At 47.7% G+C, this 19,040-nt stretch overlaps 1 protein-coding gene across 1 annotated transcript; it reads left to right on the top strand.

Moving 5' to 3' along the window:
• The first annotated feature begins 4,797 nt into the window (after positions 1–4,797).
• Positions 4,798–18,307, top strand: nol12 (nucleolar protein 12). Its single transcript, XM_078532051.1, has 6 exons — positions 4,798–4,913; positions 6,592–6,697; positions 9,723–9,771; positions 11,556–11,698; positions 14,545–14,660; positions 17,076–18,307. The coding sequence occupies exons 1-6, from the start codon at positions 4,810–4,812 to the stop codon at positions 17,233–17,235; spliced, it is 678 nt and encodes a 225-aa protein (XP_078388177.1). The 5' UTR covers positions 4,798–4,809; the 3' UTR covers positions 17,236–18,307.
• The last annotated feature ends 733 nt before the right edge of the window (positions 18,308–19,040 follow it).

The following is a 19,040-nucleotide window of genomic DNA, read 5'->3' as shown; positions in this document are numbered from 1 at the left end:
TGACCCTCAGACAGAGTGACTCTCAGACAGTTAGTGAATTACCCCCAGACAGTGGCCCTCGGACGGTGAGTGAATGGCCCTCAGACAGAGAGAAAGTGACCCTCAGACAGTGAGTGACACTCAGACAGTGAGTGACCCTCAGACAGAGAGTTTGACCCTCAGACAGACAGTGATCCTAAGACAGTGAGAGAATGACACCTGGACAGTGAGTGACCCTCAGACAGTGAGTGACCCTCAGACATGGAGTGACCCTCAGACAGAGTAAACCTCAGACAGTGAGAGACTGACCCTCAGGCCGAGAATGAGTGACCCTGAGACAGTGAGTGACCCTCTGACAGAGAATGAGTGACCCTCAGACAGTGAATGAGTGACCGTCAGACAGAGAGTGAGTGACCCTCACACAGAATGAGTGACCCTCAGACAGCGATTGAGTGACCCTCCGACAGCGAGTGAGTGACCCTCAGTCAGAGAGTGAGTGACCCTCAGACAGAGTGAATGACCCTCAGACAGAGATGGAGTGACTCTCAGGCAGAGACTGATCCTCAGACAGCGAGTGACCCTCAGACAGAGAGTGACCCTCAGAGAGAGAGTGAGTGACCCTCAGACAGAGAGTGAGTGACCCTCAGAGACTGAGTGACCCTCAGACAGAGAGTCAGTGACCCTCAGACAGAGGCTGACTGACCCTCTGGCAGAGACAGATTGACTTTCAGGCAGAGACTGAGTGACCCTCAGGCAGAGACTGAGTGACCCTCAGGCAGAGACTGAGTGACCCTCAGACAGAGACTGAGTGACCCTCAGACAGAGCAGACCTCAGATTGAGACTGAGTGACCCTCAGACTGTGAGTAACCCTCAGACAGTGAGTGACCCTCAGACAGTCAATGAGTGACCCTCAGGCAGATGCTGAGTGACCCTTATGCAGAAGCTGAGTAATCCTCTGCAAGAGGTTGAGTAACCCTCCGACAGTGAGAGAGTGACCCTCAGACAGTTAGAGAGTGACCCTCAGAAAGTGAAAGAGTGACCCTCAGACAGAGAGTGAGTGAACCTCAGACATTCAGTGAGTGGCCCTCAGACAGAGAGTGAATGAACCTCGCAAAGAGAGTGAGTGGCCCTAAGACAGAAAGTGAGTGGCCCTAAGACAGAGAGTGAGCGGCCCTAAGACAGAGAGTAAGTGGCCCTCAGATGGAGAGAGTGACCCTCAGACAGAGTGACCCTCAGACAGTGAGTGACCCTAAGACAGAAAGTGAGTGACCCTCAGACAGACAGTGAGTGACACTCAGACAGACAGTGATTGACCCTCAGACAGACAGTGAGTGACTCTCAGACAGTGAGTGACCCTCAGACAGAAAGTGAGTGATCCTCAGACAGAGGCTGAGTAACCATTGACAGAGACTGAGTGACCCTCAGACAGAGACTGAGTGACCCTCAGACAGAGGATGAGTGACCCTCAGGCAGATCCAGAGTGACCCTCAGGCAGATCCAGAGTGACCCTCAGGCAGAGACAGAGTGACCCTCAGGCAGAGACTGGGTGACTCTCTGGCAGAGTAAACCTCAGATTGAGACTGAGTGACCCTCAGACAGTGAGTGAGTAACCCTCAGAGAGTGTGTGACCCTCAGACAGAGACTGAGTGACCCTCAGGCCGAGGCTGAGTGACCCTCAGGCCGAGGCTGAGTGACCCTCAGGCAGAGGCTGAGTGACCCTCAGGCAGAGACAGAGTGACTCTCTGGAAGAGACTGTGACCCTCAGACAGAGACTGAGTGACCCTCAGGCAGAGGCTGAGTGACTCTCTGGAAGAGACAGTGATCCTCAGGCAGAGGCTGAGTGACCCTCAGGCAGAGACTGAGTGACCCTCAGACAGAGCAGACCTCAGATTGAGACTGAGTGACCCTCAGACAGTGAGTGAGTAACCCTCAGACAGTGAGTGACCCTCAGACAGACAGTGCGTGACCCTGAGGCAGATGCTGAGTGATCCTTATGCAGAAGCTGAGTAACCCTCAGCAAGAGGTTGAGTGACCCTCAGACAGTTAGAGAGTGACCCTCCGACAGTGAAAGAGTGATCCTCAGACAGAGAGTGAGTGAACCTCAGACATTGAGTGAGTGGCCCTCAGACAGAGAGTGAATGACCCTCGCAAAGAGAGTGAGTGGCCCTAAGACAGAGAGTGAGTGGCCCTAAGACAGAGAGTGAGTGGCCCTAAGACAGAGAGTGAGCGGCCCTAAGACGGAGAGTAAGCGGCCCTAAGACGGAGAGTAAGTGGCCCTCAGATGGAGAGAGTGACCCTCAGACAGAGTGACCCTCAGACAGAGAGTGACTCTCAGACAGAGAGTGAGTGACCCTCAGGCAGAGACTGAGTGACCCTCAGACAGAGACTGAGTGACCCTCAGACAGAGACTGAGTGACCCTCAGACAGAGAGTGAGTGACCCTCAGGCAGTGAGTGAGTGACCCTCAGGCAGAGAGTGAGTGACCCTCAGATAGATAGTGAGTGACCCTCAGACAGTGAGTGACCCTCAGACAGTGAGTGACCGTCAGAGAGTGAGTGGCGTTCAGACAGACAGTGACCCTCAGACAGACAGTGAATGACCCTCAGACAGACAGTGAGTGAACCTCAGAAATAGAGAGAATGACGCTCAGACAGACAGTGAGTAACCCTCAGACAGAGTAAACCTCAGACAGAGTAAACCACAGACAGAGAGTGAGTGACCCTCAGAGAGAGAGTGAGTGTCCCTCAGACAGTGAATGACCCTCAGAGGGAGAATGACCCTCAGACGGAGAGTGACCCTCAGACGGAGAATGACCCTCAGAAAAAATAAACCTCAGAAAGAGTAAACCTCAGACAGAGTAAACCTCAGAGAATGAGTAACCATCAGACAGTGACACTCAGACAGTGAGAGAGTGACCCTCGGACAGTGAGTGACCCTTAGACCGTGAGTGACCCTCAGACAGAGAGTGAGTGATGCTCAGACAGACAGTGAGTAACCCACAGACAGTGAGATAGTGACCCTCAGACAGAGAGTGACCCTTAGACAGAGAGTGACCCTCAGACAGTGAGAGAGTGACCTTTAGACAATGAGTGACCCTCAGACAGAGTAAACCTCAGGCAGAGAGAGACAGTGACCCTCAGACAGTGAGTGACCCTCAGACAGTGAGTGACCCTCAGACAGAGAGTGAGTGATGCTCAGACAGTGAGTAACCCACAGACAGTGAGATAGTGACCCTCAGACAGAGAGTGACCCTTAGACAGAGAGTGACCCTCAGACAGTGAGAGAGTGATCTTTAGACAATGAGTGACCCTCAGACAAAATAAACCTCAAACAGGGAGTGTGACCCTCAGACAGAGTAAACCTCAGGCAGTGAGTGAGTGACCCTTAGGCAGAGAGTGAGTGACCCTGAGACAGTGAGCCTCAGACAGAGAGTGAGTGACACTCAGGCAGATAGTGAATGACCCTCAGGCAGAGGCTGAGTGACCCTCAGACAGTGAGAGAGGGAGTCTCCCTCAGACAGACAGTGAGTGTCCCCTCAGACAGAGAGTGAGTGACCCTCAGACAGTGAGTGTGTGACCCTCAGACAGTGAGTGACCCTCAGATTGTGAGTGACCCTCAGACAGTGAGTGACCCTCAGACAGTGAGCGACCATCAGACGGAGAGAGACCCTCAGACGGAGAGTGACCTTCGGACGGAGAATGACCCTCAGACAGAGAGTGACCCTCAGACAGAGAGTGACCCTCAGACAGAGAGTGACCCTCAGACAGAGAGAGAGTGACCTTTAGACAGTGAGTGAACCTGAGATAAAATGAACCTCAGACAGATTAAACCTCAGACAGAGAGTGAGTGACCCTCAGACAGTAACCCTCAGACATTGAGAGAGTGATCCTTGGACAGTGAGTGACGCTTAGACCGTGAGTGACCCTCAGACAGTGAGTGACCCACAGACAGTGAGTGACCCACAGAGTAAACCTCAGTCAGAGTGAGTAACCCTCAGACAGAGTGAGTAACCCTCAGGCAGTGAGTGACCCTCAGACAGAGAGGGACCCTCAGACAGAGAGTGACCCTATGACAGAGAGTGAGTGACCCACAGACAGAGAGTGAACCTCGGACAAAGAGAGTGATCCTCGGACAAAGAGAGTGACCATCAGACAAAGAGAGTGACCCTCAGGCGAAGAGAGTGATCCTCAGACAAAGAGAGTGACCCCCAGACAAAGAGAGTGACCCCCAGACAAAGAGAGTGACCCTCAGACAGAGAGTGACCCTCAGACAGAGAGTGAACCTCGGACAAAGAGAGTGATCCTCAGACAAAGAGAGTGACCCCCAGACAAAGAGAGTGACCCCCAGACAAAGAGAGTGACCCTCAGACAGAGAGTGACCCTCAGACAGAGAGTGACTCTCAGGCAGTGAGTGACCCTCAGGCAGAGAGTGAGTGACTCTCAGACAGACAGTGAGTGACCCTCAGACAGAGCATGAGTGACCCTCAGACAGAGCGTGAGTGACCCTCAGACAGAGCGTGTGACCCTCAGACAGTGAGTGACCCTCAGAGTGTGAGTGACCCTCAGACAGTGAGTGACCCTCAGACGGAGAGTGATTGACCCTCAGGCAGTGAGTGACCCTCAGAGTGTGAGTGACCCTCAGACAGAGAGTGATTGACCCTCAGGCAGTGAGTGACTCTCAGACTGAGAGTGACCAGCGGCCGCGCGACAGTCGGGTCTCTGTCTCGGTCTCCGTCTCCGCGGTGAGGGGGCGGGACCGGAAGTTGGGAAGGGGCGGGACCGGAAGTTGTAAGTTGCCGATAGCAACGCGCGCGTGGCCGCCGGGAGAAAAATGAAGAAAAAACATGTCGCGGGGAAGCGAGGGGGAAAGTCCGGCCGCCGGGGGAGCTCCGGCCGGGAGCGGGCCGTCCTGGTCTTCAGCGAGGAGGATCGGAGGTAAAGACCCGGGGGGGGGACCTCAATCCGGGCATCAGTAACCGGGGAGCGGGGCGGGGGGAGATTGGGGATAGGGGGAGATTTGAGGGGAGATTGGGGGGGGTGATTTGGGGGGGGGAAGATTGGGGGGGGTGATTTGGGGGGGTGGTGGGGGAGAGTGGGGGTGGGGGGTGGGGGAGAGTGGGGGTGGGGGGTGGGGGAGAGTGGGGGTGGGGGGTGGGGGAGAGTGGGGGTGGGGGGTGGGGGAGAGTGGGGGTGGGGGGTGGGGGAGAGTGGGGGTGGGGGGTGGGGGAGAGTGGGGGTGGGGGGTGGGGGAGAGTGGGGGTGGGGGGTGGGGGAGAGTGGGGGTGGGGGGTGGGGGAGAGTGGGGGTGGGGGAGAGTGGGGGAGAGTGGGGGTGGGGGAGAGTGGGGGTGGGGGGTGGGGGAGAGTGGGGGTGGGGGGTGGGGGAGAGTGGGGGTGGGGGGTGGGGGAGAGTGGGGGTGGGGGGTGGGGGAGAGTGGGGGTGGGGGGTGGGGGAGAGTGGGGGTGGGGGGTGGGGGAGAGTGGGGGTGGGGGTTGGGGGAGATTGGGGGGGGAGATTGGGGGGGTGGGGGAGATTGGGGGGGTGGGGGGTGATTGGGGGGAGTGGGGGGTGATTGGGGGGGGTGGTGGGGGACATTGGGGGGGTGGGGGAGATTGGAGGGGGGAGATTGGGGGAGGTGGGGGAGATTGGGGGGGGTGGGGGAGGGGGAGATTGGGGATGGGGGGAGATTTGAGGGGAGATGGGGGGGTGGGGTGGGGGAGATTGGGGGTGGTGGGGGAGATTGTGGGGGTGTGTGGGGGAGATTGGGGGGGTGTGTGGGGGAGATTGGGGGGGGTGTGTGGGGGAGATTGGGGGGGGTGTGTGGGGGAGATTGGGGGGGGTGTGTGGGGGAGATTGGGGGGGGTGTGTGGGGGAGATTGGGGGGGGTGTGTGGGGGAGATTGGGGGGGGTGTGTGGGGGAGATTGGGGGGGTGTGTGGGGGAGATTGGGGGGGTGTGTGGGGGAGATTGGGGGGGAATGGGGGGAGATTGGGGGGGTGTGGGGGCGATGGGGGGGTGTGGGGGCGATGGGGGGGTGTGGGGGCGATGGGGGGGTGTGGTGAGGGATATGGGAGATGGGGGGATGGGGGCGTGGGAATGGGGGGGAGATGGGGCGCTGTGTGTATGGAGGGAGAGTGGGATGGGGTGTGTGGGGGCAGTGGTGTGATGTGGGGGTGGGAAAGTTGGGGGTCTGGGGAGATGTGTACGTTGGGGGTGGAACATAGGGAAGGGATGTCTGCTGCACTCATTGCAAGGCGCGGGGGTGGCTGGGGAGCGGGTAGGTGGTGGTGTTTGGGGGCTGTGAGTGGAGCTGGGGTCAGATTTAGGGGCAGTGAATGCAGGAGGGGGAGTTTAGAGGGATCGAGTGAGGAATGTTTATGAGAAAGTTCTTTACCAAAGATCAGCGAGAATGTGGAACTCACTATCACAAGGACTATTCACCTAGATGCATTGAAGGGGAAACTAGATAAACACATGATGGAGAAAGGAACTGAGGGACATATTGATAGGGTTCCATGCACAGGATTGATGGGCTGAATGGCCTCCTTGTGAACTGTATCATCGCATGATTTTATAAAAAGATCTTGCAGTTATTTTGTTTATTTCTTTTGAAGGGAATTTCTGACTGGTTTTCACAAGCGAAAGGTGGAGAGGAGGAAAAAGGCTTTGGAAGAAATTAAAGTGAAACTGAAGGAGGAACAAAGGCGAGTGAAAGAGCAGGTGAGAATGGTGATTGAAAAGGATCTGTTGGCAGGCATGTTTGCTCTAAAAGAGGAAATAACAACAAATTGTATTTATCTGGCACTTTAACATACTAAAACATCCCAAGACACTTCTCAGAAGCAAAATTTGATACCGTACCACACAAAGAGACAATGGGGTCGATGACCAAAAGCTTGCTCCAAGGTTGTTCTTCCATTAGAAATTACAGATTCAACAGTAGCATCCTCCCCCAAAACAACTTGGCCAGCATCGTGGTGCTAATCACTGAAAACCACCTCTGCTGGGAGGGCACATCGGTCATATGCCTGACACCAGACTACCGAAGCAACTGCTCTACTCGGAACTGTGTCGCGGCAGTAGACTCCCAGGGGGACTGCCTTAGGGATGTCCTCAAAGCATCCCTGAAGAGATCAAACACACCCGCCCATTCGTGGGAGTCCCTCGCTCGTGACCGAACACATTGGGAGACTTCGTCAGGAACGCCCAGAGGCGAAGTTGAGGCAGCGGAGGGAGTGCGCAAACCTCCAAATATCCCGTCTACCCAAATGTGCAGGCACCACTTGCCGCATATGTGGCAGGGTCTCCAGATCGCGCACTGGACTTATCAACCATCTCGGGGGGCCCCATCGAACCGGAGAGGAAGTAAGACATCCTCAAACCCGAGGGACTGCCCAAGAAGACAGATTCAACAGCTATGGGAATGAAAAACAAATGGTGTCACATTTATATTGCATGTCACTTTGGAAGTGATTATTCTTCACTGTGGCATAAAGATAGGGTAGAATTTAATTTTATAAAACTTAATTATTAATGAAGGCTTCCTGACAATATGAATGATGCCACACCTAACCACTGACTCCCTAATGAAGAAAATTAGCAGAATGGCCATTAAAACAGAATAATCTTTAGAATGTGGACGATACATATTTAACGCGCATGAATAATTTAAGTTTGGCTTCCCTTTAGATAGGATGTGATGTGTAATAGGTTTCTAAGGCCCTGGTGTGAATTATTGGCAGCAGAATAGTGCTGTTGCTGCCAATAGAAATATATTTTTGTGCTCATTTCGCAGCTGTTAGTAAATTAACTCCGACCATGACAGAGCTAGGTTCAGTCCCTGCTCTGTGCTGAGTTAGTCCGTCTGCACTGTAGCAGAGTAGGGAAGTTGAATCAGGGCAAGTTGAGCCTTATCTGGTACATTTGGGTTTGCTTTAGGGGTTGGGAGAGAACATCCATAACGACCACTTCCTTATCCCCACTGGGAAAGTGCACTCGTGGACACCACATGATCGCATCAAAAGTAAAATACTGTGAATGCTGGAGATCTGAAGTGGAAACAGAACATGCTGGAAATACTCAGCATCTGTGGAGACAGGAACAAAGTTAATGTTTCAGTCTGATGACCTGTCAGAAAGAAACCTTGCATTTTGTTCACTAAACAGACACAAAAGGATGCAGCAGTTTCACGGACAAATGTTGCATTTACACAAGATGCAAATATATTTCTCTGTGCCACAGTTAAAAGACTTGACAAATGATAACCTGGAAAGATTCTGCAGCCAGCATTACAAAATGGACCCTTTTGCTGCAATATTGGATAACTTGCAACGATCTTGGGCCTCCTAAACACTCTTTACACCAGAGAAGTGTAATCACTGTTGTCATGTAGAACTGCAAGAAGTTAGAGATTTAGTAGAGCCAAGGAAATAGAATGGTGAGGGGGTTCTCGGGGCTGGGAGGATAACAAAGGGAAAGGACTGGAGGACAGGACCAAAGAGGAGATGATGTAAGGCAAAAGGAGTGGTGATGGGGCACACAAAGAAAGGACAGATTAGCCCCAGGGTATATCAAGCTTTGTCGTAATCCACTCTACAGCCTCCATACACGCTCAGTCGAGAATTCCAATGTGGGCAAGGAAATGAAGGACTGCCACAGCCCATAAGCTCCTGCCTTCATGTGAAGATGTCTTTATTATCAACAGAAATTAATAGCATTTAAACTTTCTTTTGCCCAATTTTCTCCTCCTCTTGCCTGAAGATGAGCCTTTTCTTTAGTGATCATTCTTCATTGCATACACCCTGAATGTGAGGGTCAATGAACTATTTGACTACAGGGTTGATCCTAGCCAGCCCTGTCTCCAGTCAGCATCAACATACAGGCATTTTCCATTAGGGATCATTGGAAAGGGATTGGGAGCAGCAACCCTAGCTGCTTTATCGCCCCTTCTTACCCTAGGGATACTGAGTCCAGTTGCCATGTACCCAGGTAAGTAAACCCAGACTGGGTTTTAATGTGGAACATTCCTGGTGTGCATTACATTGTCACCCTAAAGCACTGAGCTAGCTTTTCCTGTATCTTTTTGACATTCATTATAAAGATATTTAGCTAACAAAGATGTTCTGCAATCGGAACTAGTACCTTTAACCCAGTAAAACGTCATGAGGTGTTTGACAGGAGTGGTTGTTTAAATAAAGTTTTTCACTGAGCCACATATGGATATATATAATGACAGCTGTCCAACAGTTTGGTCACTGAGGTAGGTTTTAAAGAGTGTCTTGAGGAGGAGGAGGAGAGAGAGGCAGAGAAGTCAAACACGTTTACAGTGCAGAAACAGGCTATTCGGCTCAAGAGGTCCACACCCTGATGCTTAGGCTCCACATGAGCCTCCTCCCACCTATCATCTAACTCCATCCTTCTATTCCTTCCTCCTTGTGTCGCCTCACCTCCTCCTTGGAGTAGTGGTAGTGAGTTCCACGTTCTAGCCACATTCCGGGTAAAAGAGTTCTTTCTGAATTTCCTATTAGATTTATTAATGACAATCTTTATGATCCTGAGTTCTGGTCTCCCATTCAGCAAGAATGGCAGCATGGACAAGAAATTGTGCTGGGGGGGAAGGAGTTCTAGAGCATGCTGACTTGGTCGCTGAAGGCATGGCCTCCAATGGTGAAATGCTGAAAATTGGGGGTGCACAATGCAACTATGCAGTAATATTTCATAACCTGTACTCTTTCCTCACTTGCAGAGACATAAAGAATATGTGAAGATGTTCAAGGAAAGACAAGAAGCTTTAGGTAACTTTTATCTTCTAGTGTGACTGAGCTGGCTGCAAGTTTCAACTTCTCATTTCTTGTTGAGTTGCGCAGTCAAGGGACAATTTTTCCTCAGGTTTTGGTTTTAAAAAGCTCTCAATACCAGCAATCCTTTAACCACAGTTATGCGACTCCAACATCCACATGCTGTGGCCTGACCATTATGGCTCATCACTGGAGCATGGATCAGACTGGAACAATGAAAGCCTCCTCAAAAGCTTCTCTATTTTTCTCCTGAGTCTTGATGGGAGTATGGTTCTACAAGCCCTGCTTTCCTTCCAATATTATGCCTGTTGGGTCTGTAAATGCACCTCCTGTCCCCTGATTTCTCTATCTCCATAACGTTTTGGAAGGAGATCTTGATCCGTCTCCTTTGGAAAGAGAGTTAAAGCTCCCCCTGCTCCCCCCTCCCAACACCACTACCACCCCCACCACCAATTTCCTCTCAGCCTCTGGAGTCAGTGCCTCTCACTGGATTGCTCCATCCATGGCAGTGCCTTCAATATCTGCTCCAATCTAGCTGGATGAGCCTGGAAAATGTCAATGGGTATTCTGATGTAACGGTCATCTTAGTGGAGTTCAATTCTGCCCTCAACTGACCCAGATCCATGCTGACATATGTACCACACAGGCGCACACACACACACATACCCCCCACCCCCTGCAAATGCTGGCATTGGAGCAGAGTGTAGCTGATTTACTCCTCCATAGTTTGGACACTCAGGCCAACTGCAGCTCCCAATTTGCCACTCTGACTGAGATCAGCTGACGTGAAAGACTTGCATTTATATATCTTTCACGTCCTGTGGACAGTCGAAACACTTTACAGCCAATTTAAGCATTTTTGAAGCACAGCCACTTTTATGATGTAGGAAACAGAGCAGCCCATTTGTGCACAGCAAGATTCCACACATTGCAAAGTAATAATAGCCAGATAATCTGTTTTAGTGATGTTGATTATGGGATAAATATTGGCCAGGTCACCTAGGAGAACTTTGTTACTCTTCTCCGAATAGTGCCAAGGGATCTATAATTATCCAACTGAGAGGGGTGATGGCACCTCCGATGGTTCAGCACTCCCTCAGTACTGCACAGGATAGCAGCCTAGATTTTGTGATAAAGCCTCTGGACTGGGACTTGAAGCAGCAACCCTCTGACCCAAAGGCGAGAGCGCTTCTATTGACGCATGGCTGGCATCTTACTAACACAGACAGGGGCTCAAACCTGGGGCCTCCTGGTCAGCGCCACTCACATTGACATTGGAAGCATAGCCATTCCACGCTGTGAATTTTGGTTTCATTGGGAAATGAATCAGGAGTATTACGCTTTGTGTCTCTGACACCCATCGGAGAGAGAAATACAGCCTCTGATATTTGTACAAGAAAGAAAAGAACTTGCATTTATATCTGCGTTCAGCTCTAGAATTTCCTCCCGAAACCTCTGAACCTATTTACATCTCTCGCCTCTTTTAAAATGCCCTTTAAAATCTCCTGCATGTCACCTGTTCTAATATCTCGTGTCTCGGTCTTAAATTGTGTTTGATTACACTGCTGTGAAGCCTTTTGGGTCATTTTACTACGTTAAGGGCGCTAAGTAAATATAAGTTATCACCATTATAGTGCCTTTTCACGACCTTAGGATTTACAGCCAGTTAAGTACCTTTGTACAGCTCAGCTGCCTATCTTGAATCTAGCTGATATGAGCCTGCCTCTGGCTTGGAATGTGCATGCTTCAGGATGATTGCATTGTTTCCTGTTCACTTACAGAGGAAGCTGATGAGTTGGATCAACTGGCAACATCCAAGATGGAGTCCATTCAGTATGACCATCCAAACCACACCGTTACCGTGACCACGGTCAGCAGTTTAGATTTGACTGCTGCCAATTTGTTCAACCTTGGTGCAAACCAGGTGAGTAAATGGTTGAAGCTGAAGGATAGAACCACGTACATAGGATTGATTACATAGGATACATGACACAGAAACAGCTCAGTTCATACCAATGTTTATGCTCCACTCAAGCCTTCTCCCATCTCTCCTCATCTAAATCTACCATCTTAATCATCTATTCCCTTCTCCCTTATATGTTTATCTAGCTTCCCCTTAAATGCATCGATACTATTTGCTTCATCCATTCCCTGTGGCAGTGAGTTCCACATTCTCGTCACTCTTTGGCTAAAGAAGCTTCTTCTGAATTCCTTATTAGGCTTCTTAGTGACTATCTTATATTGGTGTCCTCTAGTTATGCTCTTCCCCACAAGAGGAAACATTCTCTGCATCCATTCTTATCAAAGTTATTCGTTATTTTAAAGACCTCTATTCAGTCACCCCCCCACCTTTTTTATTCTCAGGTGAGAGGAGACCCAGCCTGTCAGTCCTTTCCTGATACGTGCACCCACCTGTTTCTGGTATCATCCTTGTAAATCTTCTCTGCACCCTCCCCAGTGCCTCTATATTCTTTTTTATAATATGGTGACCAGAACTGCACAAAGTACTCTATAAGCGTGGTCTAACAAAAGTTTAATGCAGGTTGAGCATAACTTCCCTACTTTTCAAATCTATCCCTCTCGACATAAAGCCTAGAGCATGGTTTGCTTTTTTATGGCCTTGCTAACCTGTAACACAACTTTTAGTAATTGATGTAGTTGTATTAGATAGGTGTAGGCAAAAATGTCACTAAGCTGTGGAGTATGTCACCTAAAAGAAATTGCTAACTATTTAAAAATAGTGCCAAAATTATATTCAGTTTGTTGAAGAGCACTTGGCCGAAACATCATAACCTGTCTTTACAGGTGCTGACTGAACTGCATTATTTCCGACTGCAGTCCTGTTTTAATTCTTCCACTACGGGCCATCCATTGAGTGCCTCCACAGGCAGAAGCTTGGTAGGCCATTGTTCCATTCCGCTGTTGCACTAGTTTGAGGGGGTTGGGTGGCATGTGCTAATAGGATCCAAACCAATGAAGCTGAGATCAAGACACGAGAGGTTTTCTTTATTGAGAGAGTTTATTGACCTGTTCAGTCTCAGCTCTCCTCCCGCTGAACCCAGTGTCCCCGTTATCCTCTATTTATAAGTGCTCAAAGACAATTAATACCCATCACCTGTTTCTCTTCACCTTAACAATGTAATTGAAAATACATTATGGGGTGGGGGGAGTGCTTTCTATTTAGACTGCTCTGACAAATTATTCAGAGTAATCAGGAAATATAAGCAGGGCACCCAGTCAGTACAACAATTTATATTACAGGAGAGAAGAGTGCTGATTGGTTGGCAAGCCAACTCTGATTGGCGAAGGTGTTGCCCTGAAGAAGGGGGAAACTAGGTTCCCCATGATCCTGGGGATCAAAGTTCCGACTGTATATTCAATTACACATGCAGAAAATTTCTCCTTTGCATTTATGCAGCACTTTTCATGGCACTCCAAAGTGTCCTGCAGCCACTTCTGAAGTGTTGTCACTGTTGTAATATAGGGAATGACCAATTTGTGCACAGTAAGATCCCACAAGAAGCAATGAGATAAATAGATAATCGATTTCAGTGATATTGGTTGAGAGGCAAGTGCTGGTGGGCAGGACCCTGGGAAGAACTAATCTGCTGTTCTTCAAAATAGTTCTGTCAGTGTTTTTTAATCCATCTGAGAGGGAAACCAGTTCGCTGGTATTCAGCCAGTTTGAATGCTTGGCTTTTGTTCACCCCTGGATGGAAGTTGCAACTCCCAGTTCAAAAACCTGCAGTTGTTTGGGACATCTCGCTGTCAATGATGCCACCAGAATAAGATCTTACTTAGTGGTGACCCGCTGGAGACAAAGACTTCACTCTTGTATTTTAAATTTTAAGCTTCAGCGTGGTGCAAAGAAGCACTGTGGGTGCTGCCTTTTCGGACGTTAAATCCAAGGCAATGGTTTCCCTCTTAGATGGATTATAAAAATTGCCATGGCACTATTTTGGAAAAGAGTAGATGAGTTCTCCCCAGTGTCCTGGCCACCAGCACTTACCTCTCGGCCAATTTCACTGAAATCGATTGTCCGTTTATCTCATTACTTTTTTGCGGGATCTTACTGTGCACAAATTGGTCATTGCGTTTCCCTATATTACAACAGTGACAACACTTCAAAGTGCTGCGTAAGCACAGGCTCTTTTTTTCTTTCAGATGTGAAGGAGAAATATACTGAATGTATAATTGAATATACGGTAGGAACTTTGATTTAACTACTCTGCTTTTACAGCAACATCGTGCATTCACGTAGTGCCTTAAACATGGTAAAATGACCCAAAGCACTTCACAGGAACATTATCAAACGACATTTGACACCGAAAATCTGACACCAAGGTGTGTAAGGAGTTAATAGGGCAGGTGGTCAAAAGAGGTAGGTTTTAAGAAGTGTCTTAAAAGAGCAGAGTGAGGTGGAAACACTGAGAGGTTTAGGGACGGGATTCCAGAGCTTAGGACTTGCCTCTCCTCCTTTAAGACGCTGCTCTTTGAGTCAGCTTTTGGTCGCCTGTCCTACATCTCCTAATGGAGCTGCACTTTATCCTGCTTCAGTTATCTTCTGAAATGGAGCTGATGTAGAAAGCAGTTTGGCTCCTGTGCTCCTAAAGCATCAAAATTGAAGACTTTAAACTGGATGTTGGAGATTACGATTCAACTCTTACTGCGACCAGCAACTGAGTGTTAAAGTTGGCGCCTGCAAGTGTGATTTTGTCCTCATGTCACCAAGTAGGGATAAGTGGATTTTTTTGTTGTTTACTTTTGAAGCCCGAAGACATTGAGGAAGAGCAGACTGTGAAGAAGGAAAATGTGGACGAGGAGTTGCCCGTGAAAAGAGACAACCCTGTACCAAGGAAAGCAGCTGAACCCATAATGTCTGCAAGGTAGGCGAAATATTTGAGGATGTGACCAGGCGGGAAACCTTTTAGCGGAGGAGAGATGTGGCCAGACTGAGTCACAGTTGAGGATGCTAAAGTGGGAAAAAAAAGGCACAGTTCAACCAGATTAGATGAGACCTGGCCCAAGTTAGCCCATCAGAAAAGGTAGCAAACAACCAACTTGGCAAACGCAAATCTTCAAATATCAGAGAGTACAAACTCAATATGCCCCTCCCCGTAGAGATAGGAAAGGTGAAAACAGAATTGAAACTTTAAAGGGGGAACACGTTAAAAAATATTGAGAATTATTGAAAGCTTCATTGGGTCAGTGAGAAAGGCGATGAGAAGGGCAAAAAAGAGAGATGCAAAAAGACTTTAGATAATATAAAAGTGTTAGTGCTTTAATAAGCAAATAAAAAAGAAAATTTAGAAAGGTAAACTACTTTGGGAAGAGGAGGGAGTCTAATTATAGAGGGTCAAGGTTTGACAATCAATATTTCATTCTCTTCATCCCCCCGCCCCATAAATGCTGGTGGATGTGTGAACATAGTTGTCCCAGTGGAGGATATGGAGCAACTGATAGGGTAACTCTTTAGAACCCTGTAGAAGAAAAGTTGGTACTCCAAAGATTATCAGAAGCGCAGGATGATGAACTGGGGGAGATGGGAATTGCTACCATTTTGGAAAAATGCAGCATTGTATAAAAAGACATTCAAAAACTTGCAGACTGGGCAGTTAGGTGGCAAATGAAATTCATCAGATGTTGAGGCAATGAACTTCAGTAGTAAACATAGAAACATCTGCTGAACTGAGTGGATAGGAGAGTAAAGAACCTAGGAGTAAAGGTGAATTATTAATTAACAGCAGTATTGCAGGCCAGCAAAAATGCCAAGAAAACAAGAACAGGTGTTTATTTCCGGAAGTGGTGCGTTAAATTTCACTTGTGTTGCTGTGGTAACCTGCACTTTTCCATGCATGTTGTAGTCTGGAGCTATGGAATAGTGATGGTGGAGGCTCCAACTCATGGCTGACCGGGAATCTCTCCCGTTCTTACCACCTACCATATGCTGGACGGATTTGCAGGTTGATACTCAACCTGTTTGGCTGCGTTATGAACACACCTTCCTTGGCCACCAAGTCCTGGGGTGGGACTTGAACCTGGAGCCACTGCGCCACAAGAACTCCTGGTTCATTTCTGGAGGTGTAGAATTCAAAAGTCATTAAATTACGTTAGATAGGATGATGCTAAGGGATTGGGAAGCTTTTAGATAGGATGGGAAATCAGTGATGGAGAGTCATCAATTTAAAATGATTGTGGAAAGAGTTTAGGAGAAATGTATTTACTTGTTAGGTTGTTGGAGCTTGGTAAACAAATCTTAGAATGATAGACTGGTTCCAGCACAGAAGGATGCCATTTGGCCTGTCAAGACCATGCTGGCTCCCTACAAGAACAACTTGTATAGTCCCAAGGCACCTCCCTTTGTCTGTAATCCTGCAATTTTTTTTATGCTGCTCCAATTCCCTTTTGAAAGCCGTGATTGAATCTGCCTCCACCACGTTCTCAGGCAGTTATTCCAAATCTTAACCGCTCGCTCTGTAAAAAAAAAATGTTTTCTCATGTCACCTTTGGTCACCTTAAATCTATGTTTTCAGGCTACCCACCCTCCTGCCAATGGGAACTGTTTCTCCTTATTTACTCCATCAAAACCCTTCATGATTTTGGCCACCTCTAATAAATCTCCCCTTAAGCCATTAACAATGAGTAAAGTTAATAATTTGAGTGAGAAGGTATCTCCTGTTTCAAAAGCAAAATACTGCGAGCGCTGAAAATCTGAAACGAGCAAAGCAGAAAATTCTGCAACTACTCAGCTGAGTTCTGACAAACGATCATCGGCCGGATGTTTCACTCTGCAGACGCTGCCTGATCTGAGTGTTTCTAGCATTTTCTGCTTTTATTGTCCTTTGCTTCCCCTTTTAGGATTTCAGTGCAGAAATATATTACCATATGATCCCCTATACTTTATTGTGTTTTTTTTTAAAAAAGTTACTTTATTTTGCAATTTGAATTAAGCAAAGTGCATAACAGGCAAGTGGCAATTGAATTGTCAGACAATTGGAACTAGTTGATTTTTATAGGGTTGGTGAGCTCAGACGGTTGAAAGTGGTGAATAGCACTGGCATTGCCGGTTTCTGTATTGGCTGAGGTAGTTCTTGGGGCTTGCCTCTTCTCCTTGCCCCATAATGATATCATGACACCATTGAGCCTTAATTAGCAAGCCTTGGACACTGAGGACATCACATAGAGAGAGTTGATGTTTTGAATTACAATCAGCAGAGTGTATTTCAAGCTCCCAATTAATAGATTGAGGCCTCCCGACCACATCTTGGACTCTGAAGCTTCTGTCCCTCTTTGTTTTCCAGAATCTCTTCGCTGACCTCTGCCCTGCACTCATCAAGTGTGAAAAACCAGAAGGGAAAGAAGTGGAAAGGTTCTCACGATCAGGTCAAAAAACCCCTGAAAGGCAAGACCTCAAAATCACAGAGAAGAAAAAGGACGGGAAAACCAGGGGGGGAGCGGTGAATCACAGAAAGCCTGGTCTCCAGGCCTTCATTACCCGCTGAATAATGTGGCCTTATTGTTGGAACTGAATGACCAATAACCCTAGATCTCTTTACAAACAGGGATGCAATGTTGATGGAAGCTGATTGTGATATTCCATGCTCGGATATCACCAGATTACCCTACTTAAGAGGACGGTGCTTCAGTCACACTAGCTTCTTTTAGGAAGATACTGGGACTAGTGAGTAATGCTGAGGCGCCTTGAGAGATCTTTTGGTTAGGGACCTTTTGCTTCTATGGCATCTAATGTTTTGCTAAGCTCGATTGTTCTTCAAACTGCAGAATTCTTCAATGCATTGCACCACTCTTCATTTTCTACTCTATATGTCTGGGTATTGTGGTATGTGTGAAATCTTTTACTACAATTCATGTACCTCATACAGGAGCTTGAACAGTTACACAAAAACAGAAAGTCAAGTGAGGAAGGCCATGTGGCCCACCTCGGCTTACCGTTCCTGAATGATGGATGTTCCGATGTGAGCTCCACCTTAACCTTACCACCACCTGTAGATAAATGCACATTTATTTTCCCGAAATCCTCCTGAAATATTGAGCAGTATCGTTAATGATACCTCTAACTTTCAATTCCCTTTCTCAACACACGTTAATCCAGCCACTTTTTTAAAGGCACGAATTAAACCTGAATCTAGGAATCCATTATTGTGTTGGTGTGGAGATGATACCTATTCTCTTATTCTAATTGCAAGCTTGAGAATTTAGTATTGGCATCCTTAGCCTACTGTTCATCATGCAAGCTGCATTGCTTACTTTGACCTGATCTGTACTTTCCATTATTTCAAGCTATTGGGCAAACTTTGTACCTGCTCTCTGTAAACATGGTTATTGCCCTGACGGAAGTGAAATAAGCTTCTCCTTTGTGACCGTCACATCTTGTTGTGCTTGCCTCACATCTGACCCTGCTGATACCTCCATGTCAGCCGCAAGGCTTTGAAACTGAACAACTGAACAGCAGTAAGTCATTGATTCTCTGTTGATTAGCTGCATTGTTGAATAATAAAAGCAAGATGTATGAGAGTGTCTTGAAATTGGAGTTTTGCAAAGTAGTCCTCTTATTTAATATCCTGACATACCTAGAGCCTTGCTATGATTACTACAAATTTCTCATTAATGAAAAACTACATGTAATGCTCTCTTGCTGTTTGCTATGGGTCAGGTTATATAGAATTACACGCAAAAAAAATTCAGCTATGCCAGCGTGATACTAATCCATTAAACCCTGACGTTTTGTTTGAGTATTGAGCTTCCTTTGGGATGAGGGAAGTCGCATGTTTCATAATGAATCATTTCCTCACTATTTCCGCCTAGTAACAGCACTAAATCTTTCCCAAGTTGCGTATAGCTAGTACTCAAGGTTAAATAAATACCTGAGTGCCTGTTTTAACTGCAAGAATTGGTGTTGGATAGTTGTCACTTTTTTAAAAAATTGGTCTCCTCTCACAGTCAAGAGACTTTAGCATTTAATCCAGGTACACTCCAGTGCAGTACTGAGGGACTGCTGCACATTTGAAGATGTTCCTTTCTGGATGAGACATTAAGCGAGACCCTATCTTGCGTTTCAGATAGAGGTAAAAGATGCCATGGCACTATTTGAAGGAGAGTTTGCCTTGGTGCCTTAGTCAATATTTATCCTTCAATCAACATCATAAAAAAGAAAATCTGGTTATCTATGGGGAGATGGTGGCGAAGTGATAATGTCACTGGGCTAGTAATCCAGAGGCCCAGGCTAATGCTCTGGGGGCACGGGT

This window comes from Cetorhinus maximus, chromosome 29 (genome assembly GCF_964194155.1).
Source record: "Cetorhinus maximus chromosome 29, sCetMax3.hap1.1, whole genome shotgun sequence".
NCBI lineage: Eukaryota > Metazoa > Chordata > Chondrichthyes > Lamniformes > Cetorhinidae > Cetorhinus > Cetorhinus maximus.
Note: the sequence above shows the minus strand (reverse complement) of the source record. Positions and strands in the feature narration are given on the sequence as shown.

Coding starts and splice junctions, on each gene's coding strand:
- nol12 (XM_078532051.1), top strand. CDS start 4,810: ATGAAGAAAAAACATGTCGCGGGGAAGCGAGGGGGAAAGTCCGGCCGC. Junction 4,914..6,591: donor TTCAGCGAGGAGGATCGGAG/GTAAAGACCCGG, acceptor TTTCTTTTGAAG/GGAATTTCTGACTGGTTTTC. Junction 6,698..9,722: donor AAAGGCGAGTGAAAGAGCAG/GTGAGAATGGTG, acceptor CCTCACTTGCAG/AGACATAAAGAATATGTGAA.